A 25,983-nucleotide genomic window follows, 5' to 3' on the forward strand; every position below is an offset into this window, starting at 1 on the left:
TTGAGCACCTATCCTTCAGAGGCAAGACACAAGCTATCGTAAATCTTATTACTGCATAAACACGAAAACGTGTTATGAGCTGGCTGAAACAAATAAAATAAGCATTGAAAAATCTATGTATTAAACATGTATAGAACGTACTTTAACAAAACACTGGTGGAAACAAAGAATTGGTACATAGAAGGGCATACAACAGACAATATTAAAGGATCATCAACTTTTCACTGTTCCTCCCTTCCTTCCATCCAAAAAAAAAAAAAAAAAAAAAAAACACCAAAATACATATCAGTAAGTTTCATAGACTTAAACTATTTTCAGTGATATATACAATGTTATTTTTTTTACGTTATTTATTCTGAGAGAGAGAGAGAGAGAGACAGTGTGAGTGGGGGAAGGACAGAGAGAGAGGGAGAGAAAGAATCCCAAGCAGATTCCGTGCTGCCAGCATAGAGCCCAATTTGGGGCTCAAACTCATGAAATCATGAGATCATATCCTGAAACCAAGAGTCAGACACTTACATGACTGAACCACCCAGGTGCCCCTATACAATGTTATTTTATTTTTTTATTTTTTTAATGTTTGTTTATTTTTGAGAGAGAAAGAGAGACAGACAGACAGAATCCGAAGCAGGCTCCAGGCAGCACAGAGACCGACACGGGCTTGAACTCACGAACTGCAAGATCATGACCTGAGCCGAAGTCGGCCACTTAACCGACTGAGCCACCCAGGCGCCCCTATACCATGTTATTTTAAAGAAATAGAGAAACTTACCATGGGTCAGGCATTGTGCTGTTTTACATGTACCCGCTCAATGGTTCACAAAATAACTCTTATGAAAAGGATTCTACTATTGTTTCCATTGTATAGATAAAGAAGCTGAATCAAAGAGAAAAGAAACATCTTGCCCAGTGTAATCCAGCTACTAGGCAGCACAGCTGAAATTTCACTTCCAGCATTCTGAGACCAGGGGTCAACTCACAAGTATGATTCATGGTCATATATGTAGATCCATTGAAAACATGATTTCCATCCACCAGAGAAAAATAGGAGGACCCCGGCTGCATACTACAGGCTAATTTCCAGTCTGCCAAACACCAGAGGATTCTGCTGGGGTATTCATCCTACCCCTAATGTCCCTGCCTCCTGAGCAAGGTGGTAGATGGTCATCAACATGTCTGATACTTTCTAATGAAATTAGTTTAGAAATTTAAACGTCTGTGCTTAACCATAATTTTTCTACGGCTCTGCAGATACAAGGGAGTTCATAAAAACCAAGTCCAGAAATAGAAGCTTTGGAAAGCTACTTAGATTTTTATCCTAATTCAGACGCTCAATTTATCTATATCTATCTACCTATCTATCTATCTATCTATCTATCTATCTCTCTCTCTATCTCTCTATCTATCTATATCTTTAATTCTGAGATTGTGAAAGACAAATCAATGAATGAATAGGAAACCCTCCCAGGCCCCTCTGTGCTGAGAGATGACCTTCACATTTTCATTTCCTGTGGATACAAGAGTGTATGGTTTGCTTGAGCTCATGGCTGGTAGGGACCTTAAAGGTCATCTTTCCTTATGACTACAGCAAAAACTTGGAAGCAGAAAGGTCAGTCCCAATATCTTGCCATTTTCTTTTTGACAGTTGGAGACAAAGTGAGAATCAAAAAGAAATCATCATTTGTGACCAAAGACAGAGAAACCAGACCACTCATAAAACTGTATATATTTTTACTTTCATGAGGGCAGCAAAAAATAAATACCTAGGGTTAATGAAAGGAATAGACATTTGCTGCATTTTAAGGCAATGCAAAAGTTGAAGGAAGATTGTGTTTTAAAGAGAAACATAATTAAAACATATTGTCAAGACAAGAACTGTGGTTACCCCTCTACCCAATACAGGAAAGAGAGAGTTTCATCAAGTTCTTTCCTCGTTGTGAGCCACACCTGGAGACTCACTTTGGTGGTTTCAGTGCAAAATGAAGAGAAATGTCTAAACTCAAATGTTTCAGACTTCAAGTAAAACAGAAATATTGCAATTTCTTAACATGCATTTATGAGAAAAGAATCTACAAAAGCTCTTTATAGTAGTTAAGTAAAAAAAAAAAAAAAAAAAAGGCGTTGATGTCAAGTGAAGGCAGTTGAGTCTTTGAAATAAGATAGACTGAGTTCAAATGCAAGCTCTTACGAACCACATTTCCTGGGCAAATTACTTAACATTTCCAATAGTAAATTTCCCCATCTATATAATGGGCATAAGAATTCCTTCCTTATAAGGTTGCTGTAAGATTTGTTTGTAATAGTATGTATAAAGTCCTTTGCACTTCCTCCTTCTTTCCCTCTCTTCCTTCCATTTTAATGATCTTCCTGAAATTAGAAATGTCCTGTGCAAAATGCAAAACAAAACGAAACAAACCCAAAAACAAAAACACTTCTTCCATTGAAATATCTCTCTGAGCAAAATTTTCAAGACCCCTATATAATACCAGGTGTCATATGGCACTATAAAATATGCAGTTCGTCTGGTAGCAACAGAAAAATTTCACATCACAAAATGCTATCAAAAAACATTAAATTTCAGTTGTGACATACGTGCTATAACACTTTTTGTAAGTATAATTCATAGAAAACATTTCTGAAGTTTTTCTTTGGGTGGCATGATCCCCCTCTCAATTCACTGAAGCCACAACTTATGATTTGAAAGAAAATGAACACGAATGACATGAATTCTTAGTGCCATATGAAAATGAAAACGAAACTCAAAGTCTATATACACGTGCAAAAGAGACAAGAAGTCACAAAAACTACTACTTTTTCAGAGGTGTACATCTGGTAGGCCAGCAATGTATATCTAGGAACCAAATGTATCTGTCTAGCTTTCAAATCAAGTAGACAAATTAAAACTATTGCTTATTTAAACGACATCAACTTTTTTGTGGAACAAAACTGGAGTGTAAATTTTCAAAACTACATGTTGCGCGTTGATACGCAAGGACTGGAGGAGACATTTCCTACTTTGAACACAGGAAACACCAGTTTCCTTCCTGTCAGAAGCTCACAGCCTAGAGAAATCATTGGGGGGCACGTGGTCATATGACTTTCAACCCATCCGTTTTGTGGGTTCGTGACAAAGGAGTCCCATGCTTGCACTTGCATACACCTTACCAGAGGCTTGGGGATTTTAAGGGTGTTTTAAGGGTTACCTCATCAAGAACAATACTAAGTTATGGAAATCTCTATTAGCAGGAATGTGTCACTCAAAGATCTGATATTGGCTGGAAAAAAACGGTAGCAAATTATGTTTGATTACACCATTGTACACTGTGCATGCGAATACATAACAGTGGAATTGTAATCGATACGTACATATATATGCCATCTGCACTCACGTGACGTTTCATGATCATCACTCCATTTTCTCTTCGTATTATGCCATCATCTTTGCTGTGCGGTTCGGTACCATATTATTTTCATTTCAACCACAGCTGCATCATTGCTGCTGCCAGATCTCTGTTTTTTGGAGAAAATATACAATTTAAAATTGTTTTTTTTCTTTTTTTTTATCAGAAAGGAAAGTCATCAAGAATTAGATTTTATTTTAGGAACAAAGTAAGGTTTCATGGGAGAAAAAAACAAAGCCTTGGTGTAGAGAAGGTTTGTTCATTTTCTATAGCATTACTGAAGTGTCCTGTATGCCTTGATAAACCTATCAATGTTTGGATCATCTCAATGGGGGAAATGACTTAACTTAACTCTATTTTGGTGTCTCGGCAAAGGTAAGTTGTCTATTTCGAGAGCCTAACTGGGTAGTTTTGTACTACTGCATCTTGTGAATGAAACCCCAAAGTCTACCCAGCTAGCTTGTTGCCTCCGTTTCCCCAAGTAGAAAAGGCGAATGGCCAGTGGGTGGAGGAGGAGGTGTGGGAACTGGCCGGGAATTTACAGTGTGGCAGAGTTACCTTAGACCAATATCTTGTATTGGTGAGAGACAGATCAGTGGAGGGGGCAGCTAGTTAGGTTAAACTGATGCTCTATTATTTCATGTTCTCTAGTGTCTCTCTTTCAATGCCATCATGGAAGAACTGGGAATCTCACTCAAAAATCAGAAAAAGCTAAAGAAAAAGTCAAGAACTAAGGGGAAATCTCCCTTCACAAGTATCCTTACTTGTCATCAGAGACGAACTCAGAGGAAAGAGACTGTGGCGTGATCCAAGAAAACACCTGCAGGCAGCTTTCGGGAAGGAAAACGATACGCTCACTACAGGTTTTGGGGAGGAAAGATTCCTGACAAGTGTGTGATGTGTTTCCCTGTATCTATATTCATAACTCTGGGTATGCATATAGATATGCGAAATACAACAGCTTTAAAAAGCTCACGGAGACAGGTATTACTTGGGAAGTGCCACTGGTTCTTTTGAAATGAATTTGTATGCTCACTTATTTTGCCTTTTCTCCTTCTTCTCGATAAATTGCTGTGTGTGCTTTCTAAATAATAATAAATCAACAGGGTTTTTTTTTTCCAGAACGAGTTTGAGTGTCATTACTCAGCTTCCATTCACAATGTTTGTTTGTCAAATGTCCTCTGTTTTCCAGTTTGCTGTTTTGATGAGTCCTCTTAACCGGTCCAGACACACAGAATCATTTCTGGCTAATTAAAAAAAAAAAAAAAAAAACTTAGAGTTCATACCAAATACCTAGTTATTATCGTAAAATAAAACTACTCATCTTTGTGCTTTAAAATCTGACCTCATAAAGAACTTTAAAATGGCACTTGGAATATTGGTGAGTATAAGATAAAAGGATTTAAGAACAAAAAAGGAAAATTCATTCGAAAATAAAAGTGTCCATCACATTCTGGGCATCATTCTAGGTTCTGGAGATACTATGGTGAGGAAGACAGATATGGTCCCTGCTCTCACATAGTTTATAGTTAAACAAAAAAGAAAAACATTTGAGTACTCAAAGAAGGATTAGCACTTCCTCAGTAGAAGCCAGAAGCCAAAGGAACATGTACTCAACCAAGGAAGATTTCCTGGAGGAAGGTACAGCTAAATTGGGATGACAAGTTAATCAGGTGAAGGGAGGACTGTAAGATGGAGAAGCAGGCATTCTAGGCTGAGGAAGCAGCATATTGGAAGGCCCCAAAAGGAGAGCGAATAGGGCCAGGATGGTGGAGGGACAGGAGTCTAGCGTGGCTAAAATGCAAGGGAATACGATGGGTCTGACAGGTGACAACCACTCTGGCTGAAAGCAAAGGATTGAAGGAAAGGAATCTGAGGAAGAAGAGACAGGGTCACCCGAAGGCTCTTTCAGGAACCCAAAGAAAGGACATTGCAGCCAGGCCAGAGCAGGGGCAGCCAGACCAGTGGATGATGGAAGTAACTCGGAGGCACAACTCATGGGGCCAGAGATTTAGACAGTGGTCATGAGGGAGGGAAGAGTGGGTCCAAAGAAAGTCTAGGATTGGGGTTGGCAGGGAGAGGGAGGCTTAACTGCGGAGTTGAGGTAGCACTCATTATTCGGGGGACCAATGGGAAAGCAGCAGGCACTGGATCAATAGTTCATATAATTAAATCCCATTGGTTTCTATAGGATTGTTCTATAACTAAACAAATTTTGTTATCTAGTCCCTGTAGAGTTTAAGCACAAAAATATATCCAGACATAAAAAGAAAAATAACATCACATTTAAAATCGCAATAACAGGCACTGGCCAGATATTTTCCTATGATTGTGATCAGTGCTCAAATTTTGGATCCATCACAATTGGAAAATAATGTATTTCATTAGACAATGCATTAAGATTTTACATAAAATCCATGAAGATGTGACATTAAAAACAATATGCTGGGGTACCCAGGTGGCTCAATGGGTTGAGTGTCTGACTCTTGATTTCAGCTCAGGTCATGATCCCAGGATCACGGGATCAGTCCCTGCGTGCCTGGAAAAATGGAGTTGCAATTTACATAAATGAGAAGGGCATCTGGGTGGCTCAGTCGGTTGAGCACCCGGCTCTTGATTTCAGTTCAGGTCACGATCCCAGGATGGTAGTATCAAGCCCCACGTTGGGCTCTGCAGTGCATGGAACTGCTTAAGATATTCTCTCTCTCTCTCTCTCTCTCTCTCTCTCTCTCTTTCTCTCGTACAGTTAAAAATATTTATAGATATAGACAGAGATAGAGATAAAGATAGATACAGATATGCTTACTGATAGAAACAGAAAAGCAGACAGAAATATGGTTAATCCAACAGCTGAAGATGAACTAGAGTGATAACATATTAGAGGGGAGATGTGCAGTGTATTTAGTTCACTATGAAATCACACCAATGGCATTCTATTTTACATTTCTAATGTAACAGTATGATACTTTTCTCTCCTTTCAGACACTATTACTATATCTTTTCACAGACTGTTAGAGTAGGGAAACTAGAGTGGGAAAATAAGTATTTCAGTTTCTAATATCTAAAATATATTGTGTCTCAATCTGTTGGATAGACATTTTAAGGTCCCCACTAACCAGTTTCCTTCTCACTTACCCATGCCTACATTTTCATTCAATGCATAATACTTGGTATGAATAAATTAGTTAAAAACTATAATGAACTAGGTGAAACAGCATAGGACTAGGCCCACAGCACTAGGTCCACAGCATAGGAAAAGTCCTATGCTAAATGTACATAATAACCTCTCTTCCCCACCTCCCCCATCCCAACAATATTTTCATTCTGAAAGCACATTTGGTGTGAACAGATGTACATGTGTTTCTGTGTGTCTCTGTGTGTTAGGGCAAAGATCAGAGTAAGATATGAGGCCAGAGGGGAGAAAAAGGAGAAATTGTAGAATATCTAGAACTTGGTACAGAAAAATCCCCAAGAACAACCATTCATCTTGGAGATTTTCATCCCTTTCACCAAAGAACAGTGACTCATACACAGTTATGTGGAAATCAATGGCAAAGTTAATTAAAAACTAGATCTTACATTTCTTCCTTTGGCAATTTCTTGATGCTAATAGACACGGATCGTCCAGGTGAGATATTCAGCAAGAGAGAGAGGGAAGTCAGTATTGATTGAAAGATAGTGTTTATGGTTAAGATTTATTCTTTTCAAGTTTCAGATCTGGGCCCTTCTTGCCTTTAGTACAGAGAAAAGGGAAGCAACAATTCATTGCTTGTGTTGACCTCGTGGGTTTGTTGACACATCTAGGAGCCCTGAATTTTCAATTCTTAGCCTAGAAGAAGCTGGAAAGAGACAGAGAGAGAAATCAGGAGGAAGCAGGTAAAAGAAAACTAGATGAAGATCAAATATCTGTGACCAGCATTTTTGTTCTCTGTCTCAGCAGTTCCTACTTTCACTCTTTCCCTGGCCCAAAAAGACTTAACCAAGAAGTTCCTGCGATTGTTGTTTCAAAGGAAGAATAACGTAAGAGTGACTGTTCTAGGAGAGGTATTTCTAGCAGCTACCCATACAGTGTGATTTTTAAAGAAACATAAAGTCTACCCATCCCAAAAGATATGGTCCAGCAGATTCTCTCCAACATCAGAGGGGCTCATGTGTTTAGTAACAAACTGAAGCATTGTCTAAAAGAGACCCAAGTTACAATCCACTTGCCCCAGGCATTTATTTGTTGACTCCTTCATCTTGGAACAAGAAGAAAAAACAGGTATTCACTGATCAAGGATGTCCAGAGGAGTGTCATGGGCCTACAGGGCTAGGACAAGCAAGCCATTCCACCGAAAGTGATGGAGTGCTTGGAGAAGAAGCTTGTTGGGCTGGGGAAGAGGTCATAAAAAGTGAGGCTGGGACTTCGAAGGCACACTCAGGTCTCAGTTTCATTCAGTCTAGTCCTATATATAAAGGGAAAATTTTTCCAGTTACGTTTCTTAAAAAATGGCTGTGTAGAGGGAAAAAGTGGGACAAAATAGAAACAGTAAATCCACCAGAGTAGAGACATATATGCTGTATTTACAAGTAGTAACTCAAAGTGCCATAAGCCTTGGGAGTGAAATAAATGACTAACATTAAACCATACTGACATGTTGACACTTCGAAATCCTGAAACGTGTGGGCTGACTTTGCAGATGAGGCTTTGCGTAGTATGAATCCTCATACTATGTCACAGGTACACCAGAGAGGTTGCTTGTAAGCTTTGCCCACAAGATAACCAATTAGAGAAGTTACTTTGTTTTTACACAGCTTAGTCAATTAAGTGAGACTCCAAAATGGATTTGAAGGAATATTTTGTCTGGTTTGTTTATTCAAAGTTTGTTTATTCATTTTGAGAGAGACAGAGCACAAGCGGGGGAGGGGCAGAGAAAGTGGAAGAATCTCAAGCAGGCTCCACACTGTCAACGCAGAGCCCATACAGGGCTTGAACTCATGAACAGTGAGATCATGGCCTGAGCAGAAATCAAGAGTCAGTAGCTCAACCGATTGAGCCACCCAGGCACCCCTGGTTTGTTTATTTAATTCATATCCTTTTTTCTTTCCTTTTCTCCATCATTTCCCATCCCTTTTTCTTCATTGGTAGAATGCCCAGATGTTTGCTCTGAACAATTCTTCATTAAGCTTGAAATTGTGAAGTCTTATGGGTTAACTAGCCCTTTCCCTCATGAAAGAATCCCAACATGGACAATATGTCATAGGATATTTTGCTCACTAGTCCTTAGACTTCCTCTTCTTGGAAGCCACAGAGTTTTGCTAACAAAGTTGAAAATTCTACTGATGGTAATAGAGAACCCTCATCTAAATGGAAGGCAAAGGACCCCCTATCCACCATCAAAGTAATCCAGGATAATCTGGAAGGAGTCCAATTGACTTTGATATTTCATTCGGATATTATGAGAATGATTAGATGATAGATACATAGATGATAGATAGATAGATAGATAGATAGATAGAGGACAGATGATCAATAGATAGATAGATAGATAGATAGATAGATAGATAATAGAGGATGGATGGATGGATAGATGGATGGATGGATAGATAGATAGATAGATAACAGATAGGTAGATCCCATTGTCTTAGTCTGGTCTGGGCTGTGCTCATGCTCCTAGTATATATCAAAGCCATGCCATCAGGTGTTACAAATCATTATTTAACAAGGATGTGCTAAATCTGGTTGCACTGTATATACTTTATAACATTTGTAATAGTTATAGCAAGTCTAAAGTCAATACCATTTTTTACAGAGCTAAAAACTGAGGTTAAGAGAGGTTAAATAGCTTGCCCAAGGTCACTTAACTATAAAATGGCAAATGATGCAACCTAACCCCAGCCATATCATCACAACCACACTCTGTTCCCTCCCAACTCTTCAAGATGAAATGCTATTGGCCAACCTCAGGCCTCACTCCAAGCATACCTGATCTCACAGTTGGCACTCTCTATTGTTTCCATTTCAGAAAAGGAAAACTGTAAGAAAAAAGCGTATCTCCCTGAAGTCAGACTGCCTGTTGGTTGAGGAACCAAGATTCTAACTTCAATCTATCAGAGTCCAGAGACACTCAACCACAGCACTAAATGAACTTATGTATTTAATACTTTTGTTTCATTTATATTAAAACAAATATTTGTTTTGTACTCAAACACATTCTTGACTCAATTTTTAAAGAAGCATCATAGGGCAATTGGTCATCTCCCACTATCATTTCATAGAATAATTACACAGGTAGCTATTAATATCTCCAAGAAGCAATATCTAAGGATACCAGTGCCTTGCCATGGCACTTAAGTAATAAAAAGTCATTTCTAAACTTTAATAAACTCGCCACCAAATCTGCAGACTAGTTGTATTACTGATTTGAAATAACTCTCTGAACATTTTTTGTTCCTCAGGCAAGCCAAATCACAATTAAAACATGTGAATGGCACAACGTGATAGTTCCTGTGAACATCTAAAGCTTCACCATATTCTGGCAATCTCACAAAATACCATTAGGTTGTAAACTCTCAGTTGATTATAAAATTCTAGAAGGTGAATCAGAATATTTCTTTTCAACATCAATCACTCTATACAAGCTGTTCAGCATCTTACATATAGTGGGTAATGAACAGACTTGCTGAGTAATTAATGACAACCTTTGGAATATATGCCATGTAGACACCTGACACAAATTTAAAATAAGATATAGTCCTTGCCTTTGAGAATATTAGAATTGAATAGGTCAGATTTCAAGGGTGAAATTTTGTTGGCTCACTTGCTTTTTAGAGACAATAACTGTGAATGCCATTGAGTTTTCTAGGATTTATATTCCCAACTACCCACAAGGAACATATGTTGGCAAATTCTTCAGCAAGAGACCAAGAAGTATAACAATTTCAGGAAATGCCCGCACACACACACACAAGATAAAGATTTTCAAGTAACCAACATCACAGAGAATTTTAAATGTGTTGATAATGTCTTCAGTACTTGTAGATCTGTCATTAAGCTATTTCCAAAATATCTCTGAAGAGGCAGGCTGCTTTTCCTTGTCTTCATGATAAATTCTGTACCTAGAGCAGCAAATTAAAATGAGACCATTTTTAATAAAACCATGCCAAGATTTAAAAGTAATTTAGTGGCATTAAGCATAATAAACCAAATTATAGTGATGAAAGAAACATTTTCATTAAAGCTTTAAAAAAAAATGACACTCAAAACTCTAATGTAGGGATGGAATTGAGTCTACATTGTCTCAAGGGAACCAAGATAACAAATGACAGCTAGAATTTTAAGCTCATCATAACAAATGTATAATTAGTTTTGACCTTTTTACAACATCCCAACAAATATAATGATTCATAAGCATGCATATTGCAAATGAAATTAATTGCGAGGGTATCTTTCACTGAAATGTTTAATGATCTCATCATAGATTTCCTGGATGATTTCCTTCTGACTTCCTCCAAAAAATGATGCTATTAGATAAGCCACACACCAGGTTAATTTCATCAAACCAAAACCAACCAACATCTACAACTTGTGCCTGTCTCATGTTTTCCCATTTGTATGGAAACTTTTTCTTTCCTCCTGTCTCCCCACTTCCATCTCTAACTGTCCAAACTTCACTTAAAGACTCAGGTCAAATGCCACATATGCATGAAACTTTCCCTGATTTCTTCCCATCTCTCTCCTGTGACCTTTATCTGCCCTTGAGCAGTTTGACCTTAACATTATTTGGTCGATGCTGGTATCTTGTGTAGCACTTTATTGCATGCCTAAATCAGCCTCTTCACCACCACTCCCAAAGACTGGCTCACATGATGCAGGATGCTACACATATTAAATGCGCAAATGAATCCAACCAAAGCCATTAAATTGCTCCCCCAAAATATAAAACTTTACTCATCTCTTCCATTCTTAAGCTTTCCTGGAGAGAACTCAGATTCATATTTTTCCTCCTTACCTCCCTCTTCATGTTTTCTAAATTTTATTTTGCCCCCAAATATGTAACAAAATATTGCAAGTTCCCAGAAACTCATGGAATACATCAGATCATTCAAGCAATGATCCATGTTGAAGAGATTCTTCTTGGGTGGAAATGTTTGCATTTGTCTTGGCAATCCTCAGAAGTCATTTGTGAAAATAAAAAATACAAGTATAACCTAGACCCTTTAAAAATATGTAACATGTTAGCAAAGATGACTAGACACCCACAAAATACATTTACTCAAAAATTTAAGACTAATAGATGAAAAGGAAGGAGAGAAGGGAAGGAGGGACAGAAGAAAGGAAGGAGGGTGAGAGGGAGGGAGGGAAGGAAGGAAGGAAAGAAGGGAAGGAGGGAGGGAGGGAAAGAAGGAAAGAAGGGAGGGAGGGAGGGAGGGAGGGAGGGAAGGAACAAAGGAAGGAAAGAAGGGAGGGAGGGAAGGGTGAGAGGGAGGGAGGGAGGGAAGGAACAAAGGAAGGAAAGAAGGGAGGGAGGGAGGGAAGGAAGAAAGAAAGGAAAGAGGGAAGGAGGAAAAGGTGAGAGGGAGGGAGGGAGGGAGGGAGGGAGGAAGGAAGGAAGGAAGGAAGGAAGGAAGGAGGGAGGAAGGGTGAGTTCCTGAGTTCAGTTAAAAGGCAGCTTCACATTTATAAAATTATGGACTGGGATATGAAGACGGATGGTTTTACTCCTCCACGGAGGAAGGCAGAGAGAGGGGCTTATGCTGTAATCTAAAAGAGGTAGGTCATGAGTCGGAAACTCCTGATAGCAGTGATAAAAGGCTAGTATCAATTATCAAAGGACATAAATGCTGGCTCTCTGAAAGGATTACAAAGGTTCTAATTTGTTTGAGATGTTTTAGAGCCTGTGCTTCTTTAAGGCAGAAAGATGGGCTATATGATCTACCAGACACCCAGCTAGTTATATTGCTCTATATGGCATTAAATGCTATTTAAAATTTATCAAAAGTGATCTTTCCTTTTACCTGTGAATTAGCACCTAGAGCTGAAAGCTGAGAACAAAGAAGCATCAAGTAGTTCACTTTCTAACCAATGCCACAAAACCTGTGGCCAGGTATGCTTTTCAGGTCCCTTTAGTTATCACTCTAGTCATGCCCTTGCTGCCCCTACCTACTTCCCAATCTATGAAAGCAGAGGTCTACAAGGGACAAAGTGTGAGAGACATTTCAGATTATCCATCTTGGAAAGTGGTACCTTTTCCTTATGAGGGAGAGATGTGGTCCCCTCCGCCATCATCAATCACATGAAGGGGGCACCACAGAAGGGCTGTTAAGTTTTCAGGTGGAATTTTTGTCTTTACTTCTCCCAACAGGATTGATTCTTTCTGGTTGACTGGATCACTCCAATTTTTTTTCAAGTGCCCAAGATGAATATTAAAGCTGAGTTTTATTCTTTGACATACTCCTTTGTCTTTGGATAAATCATAAAATTTTCTTATCTGAGGATCATGGCAAGAACCCCCTGGCACAGCCGTCTGGGGCAAAGAAGGCAGTTTCATGAGGGCCTATTTCCTAAGTAGTGAGCAGAGATAAGGATAGCAATAATGGGGAGATGTTACCAGCACCAAGTCTTAAGGAGTAAGGGAAAAGACCAATTACCAGAATTTGCAGAGTCCTCTAAAAGAAGGCCCATCCAAGGGCTGTGGCCTTGAGGGGAGAAATGCATTCACTTCAAACCTGAGATCCAGATAGGATAAAGCCAGCAGGACTATGAATGTAACTCTTTTTCAAGACTCTGATCTTTTGGTCATGCCTCATATTGGTTAAAGTCAGCCAGAATCCATCTTTAACCTAATGGTCAGAACAGTCCAGTGATTCTGATCAAAAGGTCACTCTCCTAGAGACAAATTGAAAAATGCATGTGGTGGTACAGAGACTACTCAGCACACTATTTTTCTTCTATGTTAGCATTTATGTAGATCAGTAAGTAATAAATACCATTCAAATCTAGAATATTATCATTAGACATTTCAAAGTGAAATCCAATATACCTCCTGAAATCTGCTTTAACTTATATGGAAGATCTGATGTTACAAGTTGTTTCAGGGAGTGAGAAAAAGAGTGGAATAAAGTCAACATAAGGAAACAACTATGTACAAGGCTCAGGATTTGGAGTTTAGGGAGACCTGGGGTGAGTATCTTCTCAACTGTTTACTATGTGTGTGAATCTGAGTAACTTTACTTCTCCCTGGACCCCAGTTTCCTCATTCCAGCAGTGAGACTATTAACAGTGCCTGACACAAAGTTTTATTTTATTTTATTTTATGTTATTTTATTTTATTTCGTTTCGTTTCGTTTCGTTTCGTTTTATTTTATATTTTATTTTATTTTATTTTATTTTATTTTATTTTATTTTATTTTATTTATGCATGCCTGAAGTTAAGGTGAAGAAAACAAAAGTCCACTAGAGAATCTCTGTCTGGTTTCAAAACAAAATCATAGAGAAATACAATGGGCAGCCATGAGGCTGCATATGAAAATATGCAGCTCACAGTTAAACTGCCATATTCAGTGGCCAAGGGACCCACACTCCACAGTTATAAAGTGGTGGCAAGCTCACACAGATACTCCTCATGCTCATTGCCATCTGTAAATTGCAACATTCGTTTCTGAGGCACATCAAAGCCAAATAGGCTATAACCTGGCACCAAAAAACAGGAAGGTTTTGTGGGGCACCTGGCTGGCTCAGTCAGTACAGCATGCGACTTCTGATCCTGGGATCATGAGTTTGAGCCCCACGTTGGGTGTAGAGATTACAAAGAACAAGAAAGTTTTATCCTAAGTTTGTAGTATCCCCCAAAACTCCAAAATATACCAGTTTGTGGGACATGACTGGGCCTTTCAGCAAAGTGTCACTCAAGGTCCCAGCATGAAACAGATAGAATTAATAAAAGACCTTTTATTGAAGGGACTGTTTACAGAGGTAAAGGCAAGAATGAGGAAAACTGATAAGGGCTGGCATTATCATCCTGAAGCCAGAAGGGGGAGTGAAAGTGAATTATGTTACCAGAACCCAATCAGGGCATTAGTCATAGGAGAGAAACCACCTAATAGAAGCTATGGCTGCAGGGGTATTATGGACTATTATGCAACAGAACCTTCTGTTGGATAGACCCAACTAGAAGCCATATGGAGCTAGAGTGAGTGGTAAAGTCTGAGAGAGGTCAGCCTCCTTCTAGTACACGGAGGTTGGCAGAGAAGTGTACAGAACACTTTTATAGGGATGATGGAGAATAACCATCACAGCACATGCTCAGTGAAATCAAATTAAAACTAAGACAGGGTGCAAAATTATCCATAAGAAAAGATGGAGGCCATATCCAGAGAAATATTTCTCATTCTTGAGAGAACACAAAGAAATGATACCATCATGTTAATAGAGCTGGTTGAAGCCCATGGCCAAACAACAAAAAGGACTTCATAATATTCTGCCTCTTTAACAGATATTTCCGAATATTCTGGGCCTCGTTTCAATGCCCATTCCAAATCCCCAGCTCACTCCAGGCCTCACCAGATGGTCCAAGTCTCTTTTATTCCCTACTAAAGTACTTGAGAGATATATGACTTGAAGTTCAGCCTAAACCTCTCTAGCCACTTGGCTCAATAACTAGGATTTCTCACTGCTTACATCATGCAGTAGACACAAAAGTGATACCCACAGGATGTAATGATGCATGGTGATTACAGTCAATAGTACCATAGGGTATATGTGAAAGTTGCCAAGAGAGTAAATTTTAAAAGTTCTCGTCATGAGGAAAAAAATTATAACTTTGTATGGTGGCAAATGGTCACCAGACATTGTGATCAACACTTTGCAGTGATACAAATATCAAATCATGGTGTTGTGTGCCTGAAACTATTATAATGTCAATTATACCTCAGTTAAAACAATATTTAGAACAATATTTAGAGACAGTATATCTGGATTTGGGTCCTAGTTTCAAAACCTACTCCGACATGTCTAATGTCTTGGATATATCACTCATTAAACTGATCTTCAGGTTATTCTTCTATAAAATAGAGAAAAATATTTCTATCTTATCTCCAGGAAATTTAGGATCAAATAAGAGAATACATGTGAAATTATAAAGTACTACCACAGTATAAAATGTGATTATTTCTCTGTGCCTTTCTTGGTCATTTATAATTCTTGACTTTGAGTTTTATAAATATTAGATTGCATAGGCAACACTCATAAAGTCTAATAAAAAATAACCTTATTTAAAAAAAAAAAAAAAGGAATACCCACAGCTTCTGTAGGGTTTCAGTGAACAGCCTCTTCCCTGCAGTGTTCATTGATGCAGAGAGTGTTAGGGTCTGGCAGTGTTTCCCTATTTAGTAGACCTGCTGTCTGAATATAGTTCTGGAAAAGCATCTCATGCTGCAGCTACTTGAGCTCCATGTTAGGAGAGCTTCTATCTGGATACAGTGTTGAAGTGCTTGTTTCTCTTCCTGCGTCACTATATTTTCCAAAATTTTGGATATTCCAGGATGAAAAAAATAATAATAATTTTTTAACTGAATCCTAGGGTTCTTAAAAGTTTCTACATGGCAAAAATTCTTTATGTAGGTGCCTAAAAAGAAAAACGGAAGTTTGTGTAGAGAGGGAAATGGAAGATAAAATGACAGACTGGGATGAACTAAGGCTCCTTTTGTAAGGCCTGATTTTCAATATGAGCCCTGCATCCAGCACCAATAACACTTGCTTTATCTTTGAAGTTAATAATACATCACGAGCAAGCTAGGTTTATCCCAGGAATGCAAGGAGTTCTCAAATATAAAATAAATCAATACAACCTACCACATTAGTCAACTAGTGAAAAAAAGATATATGATTATCTCAAGCAATGCAAGATAAAAGCATCAAGTAAGATTCTATTTCTATTATGGTATTTTTTAAGAGTCCCTTATATGAGACAAATAGAAGGAAACTGTTTAATAAAGATTAAATATCAAAACTAAAGGCATCAAACATGCTTAAAGAGAATCTTTAGGTCTATTTACTATAAGAATAAGAACAAAACAAAGATATGTACTAATAGAAGTACTATTTAATCTAGTCTAGAGAGCAAAAATTATACATACAGAGATTATGAAAAGAGATAAAATGTTATTTGTAAATGTAGTAATCACCTCCCTAGAAAAATCAGCAGTCTCAACAGACAAATGATTAAAAGTAAGTAGAGTGAGTTCATTATGGCCAAACTACAAAACTCAATTTCATTGTCCTGTACCAGCAAGAACTACTTAGAACATGTAATACAAATGGGATCTTATTCATAATAGCAATAAAAACTGTAAAGTATCTTAAAACTAAGTTAACCAAAAATTCATAAGAATACATAAAATGTCAAAACGCTAATAAAGAACACAGAAGGTGAGTTGAACAGATGGAGAGACAGTCCAGACTCCTGAGTTGGGGGGAAGACTTAGAATTATAAAGATATTAATGGTCCTTAAATTCATCAACATAGAGCATCCCAATCAAAATTAGATTTCTTTGAAAAATTGAATAAACACACATCAATATATACATAGAAGAATAAAATCCAACAAATAGCAAAATCAACTTTTAAAAAAGAAGAAGGAACTTAATGTACCTGATATTGATATACTTCAGAGTCACAGTAAGAAAATCCAGAATGGGGACGCCTGGGTGGCTCAGTGGGTTAAACGTCCAACTTTGGCTCAGGTCATGATCTCATGGTTCATGAGTTTGAGCCCCGCGTTGGGCTCTGAGCTAAAAGCTCAGAGCCTGGAGCCTGCTTCAGATTCTGTGTCTACCTCTCAGTCTGCTCCTCCTCCTCTCTCTCTCTCTCTCTCTCTCTCTCTCAAAAATAAATGAACATTAAAAAAAATTTTTTAAGGAAGAAAAGAAAATCCAGAATAGTATTGGCATGAAAAGAGACAAAGGACCAATAGAGCAGAATGAGTTCACAAATACACATATATGTGGGAAGTTAGTACATGATAAGGCTGAAATCATAAATTAATGGGTAAAGATTGTTCAATAAATGATGTACACAAAATTATTTCATTGCATGGAGAAGACAAAAGCGAATCCCTCCCCAACAACACTGTAAGGATGAACTTTCAAGTAACAAATAAGATCTTGGGAGCAGGAAAGACTCCTTAATAAGCATTTAAAAAAAATAGATAAATTCAATTTCAAAAATATTCTTCAAATCAAGAAAAGGACAAGAACCACAATAGAAAAATGAACAAACAATATAGCTAGGCAAGAGGTGCCTGGGTAGTTCAGTAGGTTAAGTGTCCGACTTCAGCTCAGGTTATGATCTAGTAGTTCATGAGTTCGAGCCCTACATCAGGCGCTGACAGCACAGAGCTCACTTCAGATGCTCTGTCTCCCTCTCTCTCTGCCCCTCTCCTGCTCACGTGTGCACACATGCGTTCTCTCTCTCACTCAAAAATAAATAAACATTAATAAAAAAGAATATACCTAGACAACTTACAGAGGTGGGAACCCGAGGGTTAACAAAAATGTGAAGAAATGTTCAAAATCATTAGCCATTGGAAACATGAAAATTAAAACTACAATGATATGTTTCTACCAAAAAGGAAAACTGAAGTAAGTATTGAGGGAGATGTGGAGATACAGGCATCCTTCTACACTGCTGGTAAGGGCAGGCAAGTGTTGCCAATCAAGAATGCATACTAACACCACTTGGTCAAAATGAGCACATGCATATCCTAAGATCAGGCAATTCCATCCCTGGTTTTGTGAACTACAGACATTTTTACACATGTCCAAAGGATATAGGAAAGGGGGTGTTAATTGCAACATTATTTTTTGTGGCAGGGAACCAGAGACGACACAGCTGTCAATCCCCAAGAAAGGATATACACGTACAGGAAATTTCTGCTGTGTCACCGAGGCTTTTTCCTCCTCTGCCGGGAGGAAAAAAACACGTTTCTTAACATCCTCTTGACATTAGGTGTAAACCCATGGCTGAATTCTAGAAAAAAGGAATAGTTGGTTGGAGTTTAGTGGACCGCTTGCAGACCTGGCTGTAAGAAACTCCTCAGGGAAAACCTCCCTGCTCTTTCCTCCTTCCACCTGGCTCAAGTGGAGGAAATCCCTGGAGCAGAATGGGATCCATGTGTTCAAGGTTGTGGAAGATGGAAGGAGCGTGGGTCGCTGAATCACCCCTCGGTGGAAAATCACCTAACTTGGAGCACCCACTTCAGGCTGTTAATTTAGTTTCAACTTCATTAACCGACCTGATGTTCTGTTAAGCCTCTGAAATTTGAAGGATTTACTTGTTACATGTGTAGCATTACCTTAACTGATACAATAGATAAAATGTGGGTAGATACACACCATCGAGTAGGCAATAGACCAAATGTGTGTATCTCCCCCAGAGTTCAAGGGTTGAAACATAATCCCCAATGCGATGGCATTTGAAGGTGGGCTTTGGGGAGGTGATTAGGTGATGAGAGCAGACTCGACTGAATGGAATTAGCGACCTTATAAAAGAGATCCCAAGAGAGTTTTCTTGCCCTTTCCACCATGTGAGGACACAGCAAGAAGATGGCTATCTGTGAACCAGGAACCTTATACGTTAAGCATGATGTGCTGTTGGCTGTACAGGGGGGAAAGAGCAGAAAAATTACAGAGTGTATGAAATAAAAGGGAATAAGTCAATGTGTGACTGAATAAGTAAATGCCTAAGTGTAGAGTTTACACATAGACCAATAGGGACAGGGTGACATGAACTAAGGACTGTGATCCGTACTCAGTTCCTATAAGAATAAAAAGAACTGAAGAAAAATCTGATCACTATTGATAATGACCATCCTGTTTCCTCAGTCCAATTTCCTATTTTTTATGCAGATGAAGCTTTAAAAGAAAAACCAAATGAGGCACCTGGGTGGCTCGGTCAGTTAAGCACGCAACTCTTGATTTCGGCTCAGGTCATGATCTCGTGTTTTGTGAGATTGAGCCCTTCATCGGGCTCCGTGCTGATAGCATAGAGCCACTTGGTATTTTCTCTCTCTCTCTCTCTCTCTCTCTCTCTCTCTCTCTCTTCCTCTCTCTGCCACCCCTCAAAATAAATAACTTAAAAAAAAAAAAGAACTGGGTGCATGTGGCCTTGCCCCCTGTATTAGTCAACTCCAGCTGCCACAACAAAATACCATACACTGAGTGTCTGAAGAAACTGATATTTATTCCTTACAGTTCCAGAAGTTGGAAGTCAAGACATAATACATGTTACCTACAAAAGACTCACTTCAGCGTTAAGGATGGATGCTAAATCATTGTTGTTGCAGGAGAGACGAAAATGAGTGATGTCTTCTTGATGTTAAAAACCAGCGATGATGCTGACATCATCCGTGGTGTCTCTTTTTATAAAGGGCATCACTTCCATCACAAGGGCTCCACCCTCATGACTTTATCTAAACCTAAAAGTTTCCTAAATGTTCCGTCTCCAAATACTATGACACTGAGGGGTAGGGCTTCAACATATGAATTTGCAGGGACACAATTCAGGCCATAGCTTCTGCAATCAATTATTCTCCAATGCTGCTCAACCCCACAGAAGTTAGGTCAACTTACAGAATTTTGTATAATATCCCATCAGGACGTCCTCTCAGGAGAAAAGGAGGAAGAAGAATCAAATAGTGGAAAGGATGTCTCTTCTTCCGCCTGAACAAATCTCCCTGAAACTAACCATAAAGGAAAAATGGTAATTAGCCCATAATCACACCCTAAAATAGGCTGAAGTGCCAATTCCAAGTTGCTGAAAAGGAGTATGGCATTTCTTTGCCAAGGAGTCCACCCTGCTTCGCCTGTGGATAGGGATGAGTACCTGGGCCAGTGCCATTGTCTGAGTCAATCCTGCACACCTTACTGTGGAAAAAACAAAAAACAAACCAAATCAGAGAGGCAACAAGCACATACACACCCTCACACACCTAGTTTCAAGCAGCACTAAATTACCTGAAAGCGTCTCAATTAAAGAGAATTACCACCCCCTCTAAGCTGCAATCATAGCCATTATGTATCATCGGGCTTAAATCAGTTCCCTGGGAGATGTCCTGATTAAGCGGATTTCCCAATTAAGCCTGTCCCAGTTGAGTGGCGCATACCATTCTGATTAGATTCCTAATTTATATAGGAGGCTTTATACTTTATATAAAGGGAAAAGGGGAGTTGAGGAAAATTGTCAGCCTCTGAAATTTCTCCCTGTGCATTTACCCATTCAACAGCAAACCTTCCCCTTTCTCTGATAAATGGAGTCACTTACTAACCAAAGTAGTTCTAAACCTCTTAAGTAAAATATGAATTGTTCTTGTGAAGCCACAACTGCCCTTCCAAATCTCTCAGGAAACATTGCAGTCATCCCCTTGGGGGACAGACCCTTTGATGGGGCAGCAGCAGATTGAGGAACATAGAAGAAAAGAGTGGTCACAGTGTCCAGAATGGTACACACATAGTCTTTTGTAGTTTAAAAAAAATCTTTTGCAGTGTACCATATCACAAACACAAGTGAATACATGCATGCATGCATGCATGGATGCATGAATGAATGAATGAATGAATGAATGAATGAATGAATGGCTTGCCTGGCCATGAGGGCAGGATGAGAAGTTAAAACATATCAGTGTTCTGCTGGCCAACATCACAGAGCCACAATATGGGGAGAAATGTTGTCCTCAAAGCTACGCTGAAAATCTGAAAACATATTTGGTTTCATTATTAGCCAAATCACTTGAACATGGCGTCAAACAAAATGATGAACCCATAAATGGTCCATTGGAATAGTGTTGTACAACCCATTCTGCAGAAATTCAAATATAGTCCTATGGGGAGACAATGACTAGTGTGACTTCAAAAGCCTCAGCCTAAGGAAAAAGTACTTTCAGGTCAAAAGAAATAAACACAGAGAATTCTTCTTTCAAGGCAAAAATGCAGTCTATGCTCAAACACAGAAACTTCTCTTGGCCCGAGGAGAAGCTTTATTTGAGTGATGTGGCACCGCTACCTGGTATGAGCAAGGCAATCCAGAGAACCCAGCATTCCCCAGGAGGGTTTGAGCCACCCTGGTCCCTTTCACCAGATTTGCCTGAAGGAACTTCATCTGTTTGTAAAACCTGCTAACTGGACTCCCTTCTCTCCTTTTTCATGTTTTTTTTTTCCTACTTCAAACCCTATGTATAGAATTTTGTAGAATACCTTCCTTAAATGCCATCAGTCCTTTAAAAAAAATAATACCTATATAACTATAGAACAAACATGATAGATGTCTTTGCAAGAAAATACTTGCTCGTACCTGAATTGTAGCAGAAAAGAGACATGAGACCTTTACTTCATGGCCTATGACATTTATAACCTGGCTATTTCCCCCCATGAACAATTGATTTTTAACTTATTTCATTCAACATTTTACATTTAGCTCACTACCTTAATTTCAGACGCTTCAAAATCGAATTTTACTTTTGGGAATTACCCCCAAACCTTTCAGAAGGATTCTTGGCCTCAGAGAGAAAGCCTGAAATTACCAATCTAGTCAGCCTCTTGCCTGGCTCCAGTATGGGTCCCAAAGTCCCTTCATAGAGGGGAATTTCTACAGGTGGTCTCTGATTCAAAGGATAAAAGCTGAACTCTTCAGAGAAACATCCTGCCCATTTACATCCATCTCCTGACTGGAGATCAGTAGCACAACTGTGCCAAGAGAAAAACAGTCTATAGAAATGTTTATCCAGCACACAAAGCCAGAAAGCAGTCAAGAGGATTCCTAATGATTCCATCGCAGAGGTCTGTTTTGCAATGCAATTCTCCATGCAATCACCTAACAAGGGAATTTCTTGGCCCAAAATCTGGCTGCACACCAGACTTCATTTTGGAGAATGCCATCAGCAATGGCTGTCACTCTTCCTTCCTTCGTAGTTATGTCGCCTTCCTTTGGATTTGGTCAAACTTTTGTTTCAAAGTGAACATGTGCAGAGCATGTAAAGGAAGAAGGTAGAGCCAGAGGAGTTTTTTGTATTGAATTATTTTCCTAGGCTTCCAAAGAAAGTAGACTTACTAGCAGTACTGAGAACATTGTAGATGGTTAAAACACAAAATGATTTTGAAGTTTAATTTAAATTTCACCCTCCTGGCTATTTGTGTTTGTATTTCATTTCACTTGAACAATAAAGTAGCTTGGACGGTTTTGGGCATGTGGTTAAGCCTTTTAATTTCCTGGCCCTCACGCACTACTGCTCACATGGCAGGGTGACTGCCCTTAGCACAGCAGCCAAATTTTTAAATTGTTCATTGATATCTTTGGCCTAACATCGACACAATATTTTATGTAGGTGTCTTATTGCTACAGCCACCGGAACCAAAGGTTGATGACACGTGGATCCATCAATAATGTAGCAACTGCTCTTACACTGTTAACCATCCCATGACAACCCATAGATAGCAATTCTTCAGAGACATGGCCCATAACTTAAACAGAATGAAAAGGGTACTAAAGAAATTCTAAATCCTTTTACACTAATGAATAAATTCTTTGCTGTTGCAAGGACTCAGCATTGCAGGAAAATATTTTCCAAATAATAAGGAAGTCATTTTAAGCATTCAGAGACTTCTTTTCCTTCTCAGTGCACTGGGAATCTTTTATCAAGAGTAGTTTCTATGGAAGTAGATCTTTGTAGTCAGAATGTCATGGCACCATTAATTCGCCAGTGTATGAATCAGCATGACAGCGGTTCACCATTTCTTTACCATCTGATTGTGTGTTCTTTCATACTCTGGTTTATCTCCAGACCAGCTGTTTTGTTTTGTTTTGTTTTCAGATTAACAGAGTAGAGAGCTAGCGTAGTGGGTGATTCAGGGCTGAGAGAAGGAAGACTTGTTTCCCAAAAGGAGTATCTCCAAATGCAGACATCCCTCCTGTTACCTTTTATCCTTAATTGGGTCAAAGTTTATCTCTTACATGTAAATTCTTCTCCAAAATGATGTGTTGAAGTGGAGAGCCATTGCAGGAGAGGGGGGCTGGGGGGGGGGGGGGGGGGGGGGATTAGTGTCCTTTGTTGTGTTTTCATATGTCACATATTATGGAGCTGCAGCTATCACTGTACTAAGTACATTCAAAAGGCAAAAATTAAGTCCTTGCTCTCACCTTTCAAAGAGCTTACATTCCAGTGGGGTAGACGAAAGAGGCAAAAATGTACACAAATAATAGAGGTTATTGAAAATAAGAGGAGAAAAGGGGGAGGAGCCTGAGAACAGGATGGATGTCAGAGTTGAACCAAGCTCTAGAGAGAGAAGGATAAACTAGGTGAATGAAAGGCTGTTTTAAAATCCCATCTCGGGGGCACTTGGGTGGCTCAGTTGATTAAGTGTCCAACTCTTGATCTCAGCTCAGGTCCTGATATCAGGGATGTGATTTCAAGCTCCATGTTGAGTTCCATCCTGGGCATGGGGCTTACTTAAAAAAAAAGTTGCGGGGTGGGGGAGGGGGGAAATCTCATTTCAGCAGTTTACTTTAAAGCCACTGTCAGATTTTAGGAGAGGAGAGGAGACAAGATCATGGGTGGGACACTATCCATACCTGACCCTCCAAGTAGAATAATGTCATGCCAACCTACTTCATCTCATCTCAAGATATCATCCAGAAATAAGCTACAAAATTTGAGGACTGCCAGGTCCCAAATAAGCAAACTATAGCTCACCACCTATTTCTGTATGGTCCATGTGTGCAGAATGGTTTATAACTGGTGGAAAATACACAAAAAAATATTTAGTGACACCTACAAACTATATGAAACTCAAAGTTTAGTGTCCATAAATACAGCTATATTGGAACACAGCCACACAGATTCCTTTACATATTGTTTATAGCTACTTATAGGATACAACAGCAGAGCATTGTAACAGAGAATGCACAGTATGGCTCGCAAAGCCTAAACAATATTTACCCTCTCGTTCTTTTTTTATTTTAATTTTTTAATGTTTATTTTATCTTTGAAAGAGTTAGCAGGGGAGGGGCAGAGAAAGGGAGGGGAGACACAGAGTCCAAAGCAGGCTCCAGGCTTCGAGCTGGCAGCACAGAGTCTGACATGGGACTCAAACTCACGGACGGTAAGATCATGACCTGAGCCAAAGTCAGATGCTTAACTGACTGAGCCACCCAGGCACCCCACCCTCTCATCCTTTACAGGAGAAGTTTACCCAACCCTACTCTACATGGTAGAGTCCTTTATGTCTGTGTATAACTTACAAAGAGTTGCTGGCAGAAAATAAAGATAATCCTCACTATATATGTTGAGATCCAACAGCAAATAAATCACCATGTTTATCCCACAGATCTGCTACTTTTTACTTTGTGTACAATAATACAAAATAGGCTGAAAATTTGTCACTGAAATCATAAATACTATCATTCAGATGGTAAAAGGTGATTATTTTCCATCTTCCCACCAAGAGAACAAAGAAAACAGGACTTAATCAGTAAGGATTTAGGATACATTAAAGAAGAATATCCTGACACTTAGGAAAAACATGGGATGAAATAAGGTTAAGCATCCATTTTCTCTTTGTTATTAAAACTTCCTGCATCTCTAGCTCAGGGTGTAAAGTAAGGTCTTGTCACCTGGAAGAATCAAATTAATATGGCCCCAAACACTATCTCTGTCTTCCAGGTAGGATTAGGTGTATCGGATGAGAAGGACTCCCACTATCTTGCCCCTCCTTGAAGAGATTGAAATTGATCCTCATTCATGCAGCTTCCTCCTTAACTACCCCCTGGGCCTAAGGACACATCAGCTGCCTCCAGCAAAGGGGCACAGAAGCCAGTCTACCTCAGTCTGATCTGAACGTTGCCACTTACCATCCCATTGCCACTTACCATGACAGGAGGCGATTAACGGTGCTCACATAGGTCCACGTCCTAATCATTGGAACCCTTGAATGTCACATCATGGGGCAAAAGAGACTTTGCAGATGTGATTAAGGGGACAGACCTCGAGATGGTAGAGATTCTGGATTGTCTTGGTGAGTCCTCAGTGTAATCACAAGTGTTCTCACAACAGGGAGGCAGAAGGAGATTTGACCACAACAGAAAGAGATCTGTGTCTGCTGAGGCCTGCTCCTATGCCACTGGCTCTGAAGCCAAAAGCAGCAGCACTGAGCCACAGAATGCAATGAATTCAGCTCTAGAAGCTGGCAAAGCAAGAGAAGGGCTTCTCCCCTAGAGACTCCAGAGGCAAAACAGCGCCTTGACTTTAGCCCCAGTGAAACTGATGTCGGACTTCTGATCTCTAGGACCAAAGACAACAAATGTGTGCTGTTTTAAGCCGCCAAGTTTGTGGTAGTTTGTTTAGCAGCCATAGGAAACCAACATGCACCTGCCTTATGCTTTGTTTTTTTCTCACGTGTAAAAACATGGGTAATGATAGGATCTGCCCCAGTGGGTTTGAGAATGGTCACATAAATTCTTACACACAGAAGCAGCAGGAGGAGGGAGAGAACATGAGGCACAAAGTTGAAAGAGGGGCCAGAAAGCCAGTAATCGGGATAAATAATATTCAAGTG

General features: G+C 39.3%; 1 protein-coding gene across 6 annotated transcripts in view; it reads left to right on the forward strand.

Annotated features, from left to right (window-relative positions):
- GRIK1 (glutamate ionotropic receptor kainate type subunit 1) overlaps nucleotides 1–4,208 on the forward strand; it is a 370,605-nt gene extending 366,397 nt beyond the window's left edge. For 4 of the 6 annotated variants that reach the window (XM_042903078.1, XM_042903079.1, XM_042903081.1 and 1 more), the window contains one exon: nucleotides 4,053–4,208. In XM_042903078.1, the coding sequence (XP_042759012.1) occupies nucleotides 4,053–4,208 (156 nt within the window). Of the gene's footprint in view, nucleotides 1–3,567; nucleotides 3,655–4,052 lie in introns of all 6 variants that reach the window. The other 2 variants (XM_042903075.1, XM_042903076.1) reach the window with 1 other exon arrangement.
- The last annotated feature ends 21,775 nt before the right edge of the window (nucleotides 4,209–25,983 follow it).

This window comes from Panthera leo, chromosome C2 (assembly GCF_018350215.1).
Source record: "Panthera leo isolate Ple1 chromosome C2, P.leo_Ple1_pat1.1, whole genome shotgun sequence".
NCBI lineage: Eukaryota > Metazoa > Chordata > Mammalia > Carnivora > Felidae > Panthera > Panthera leo.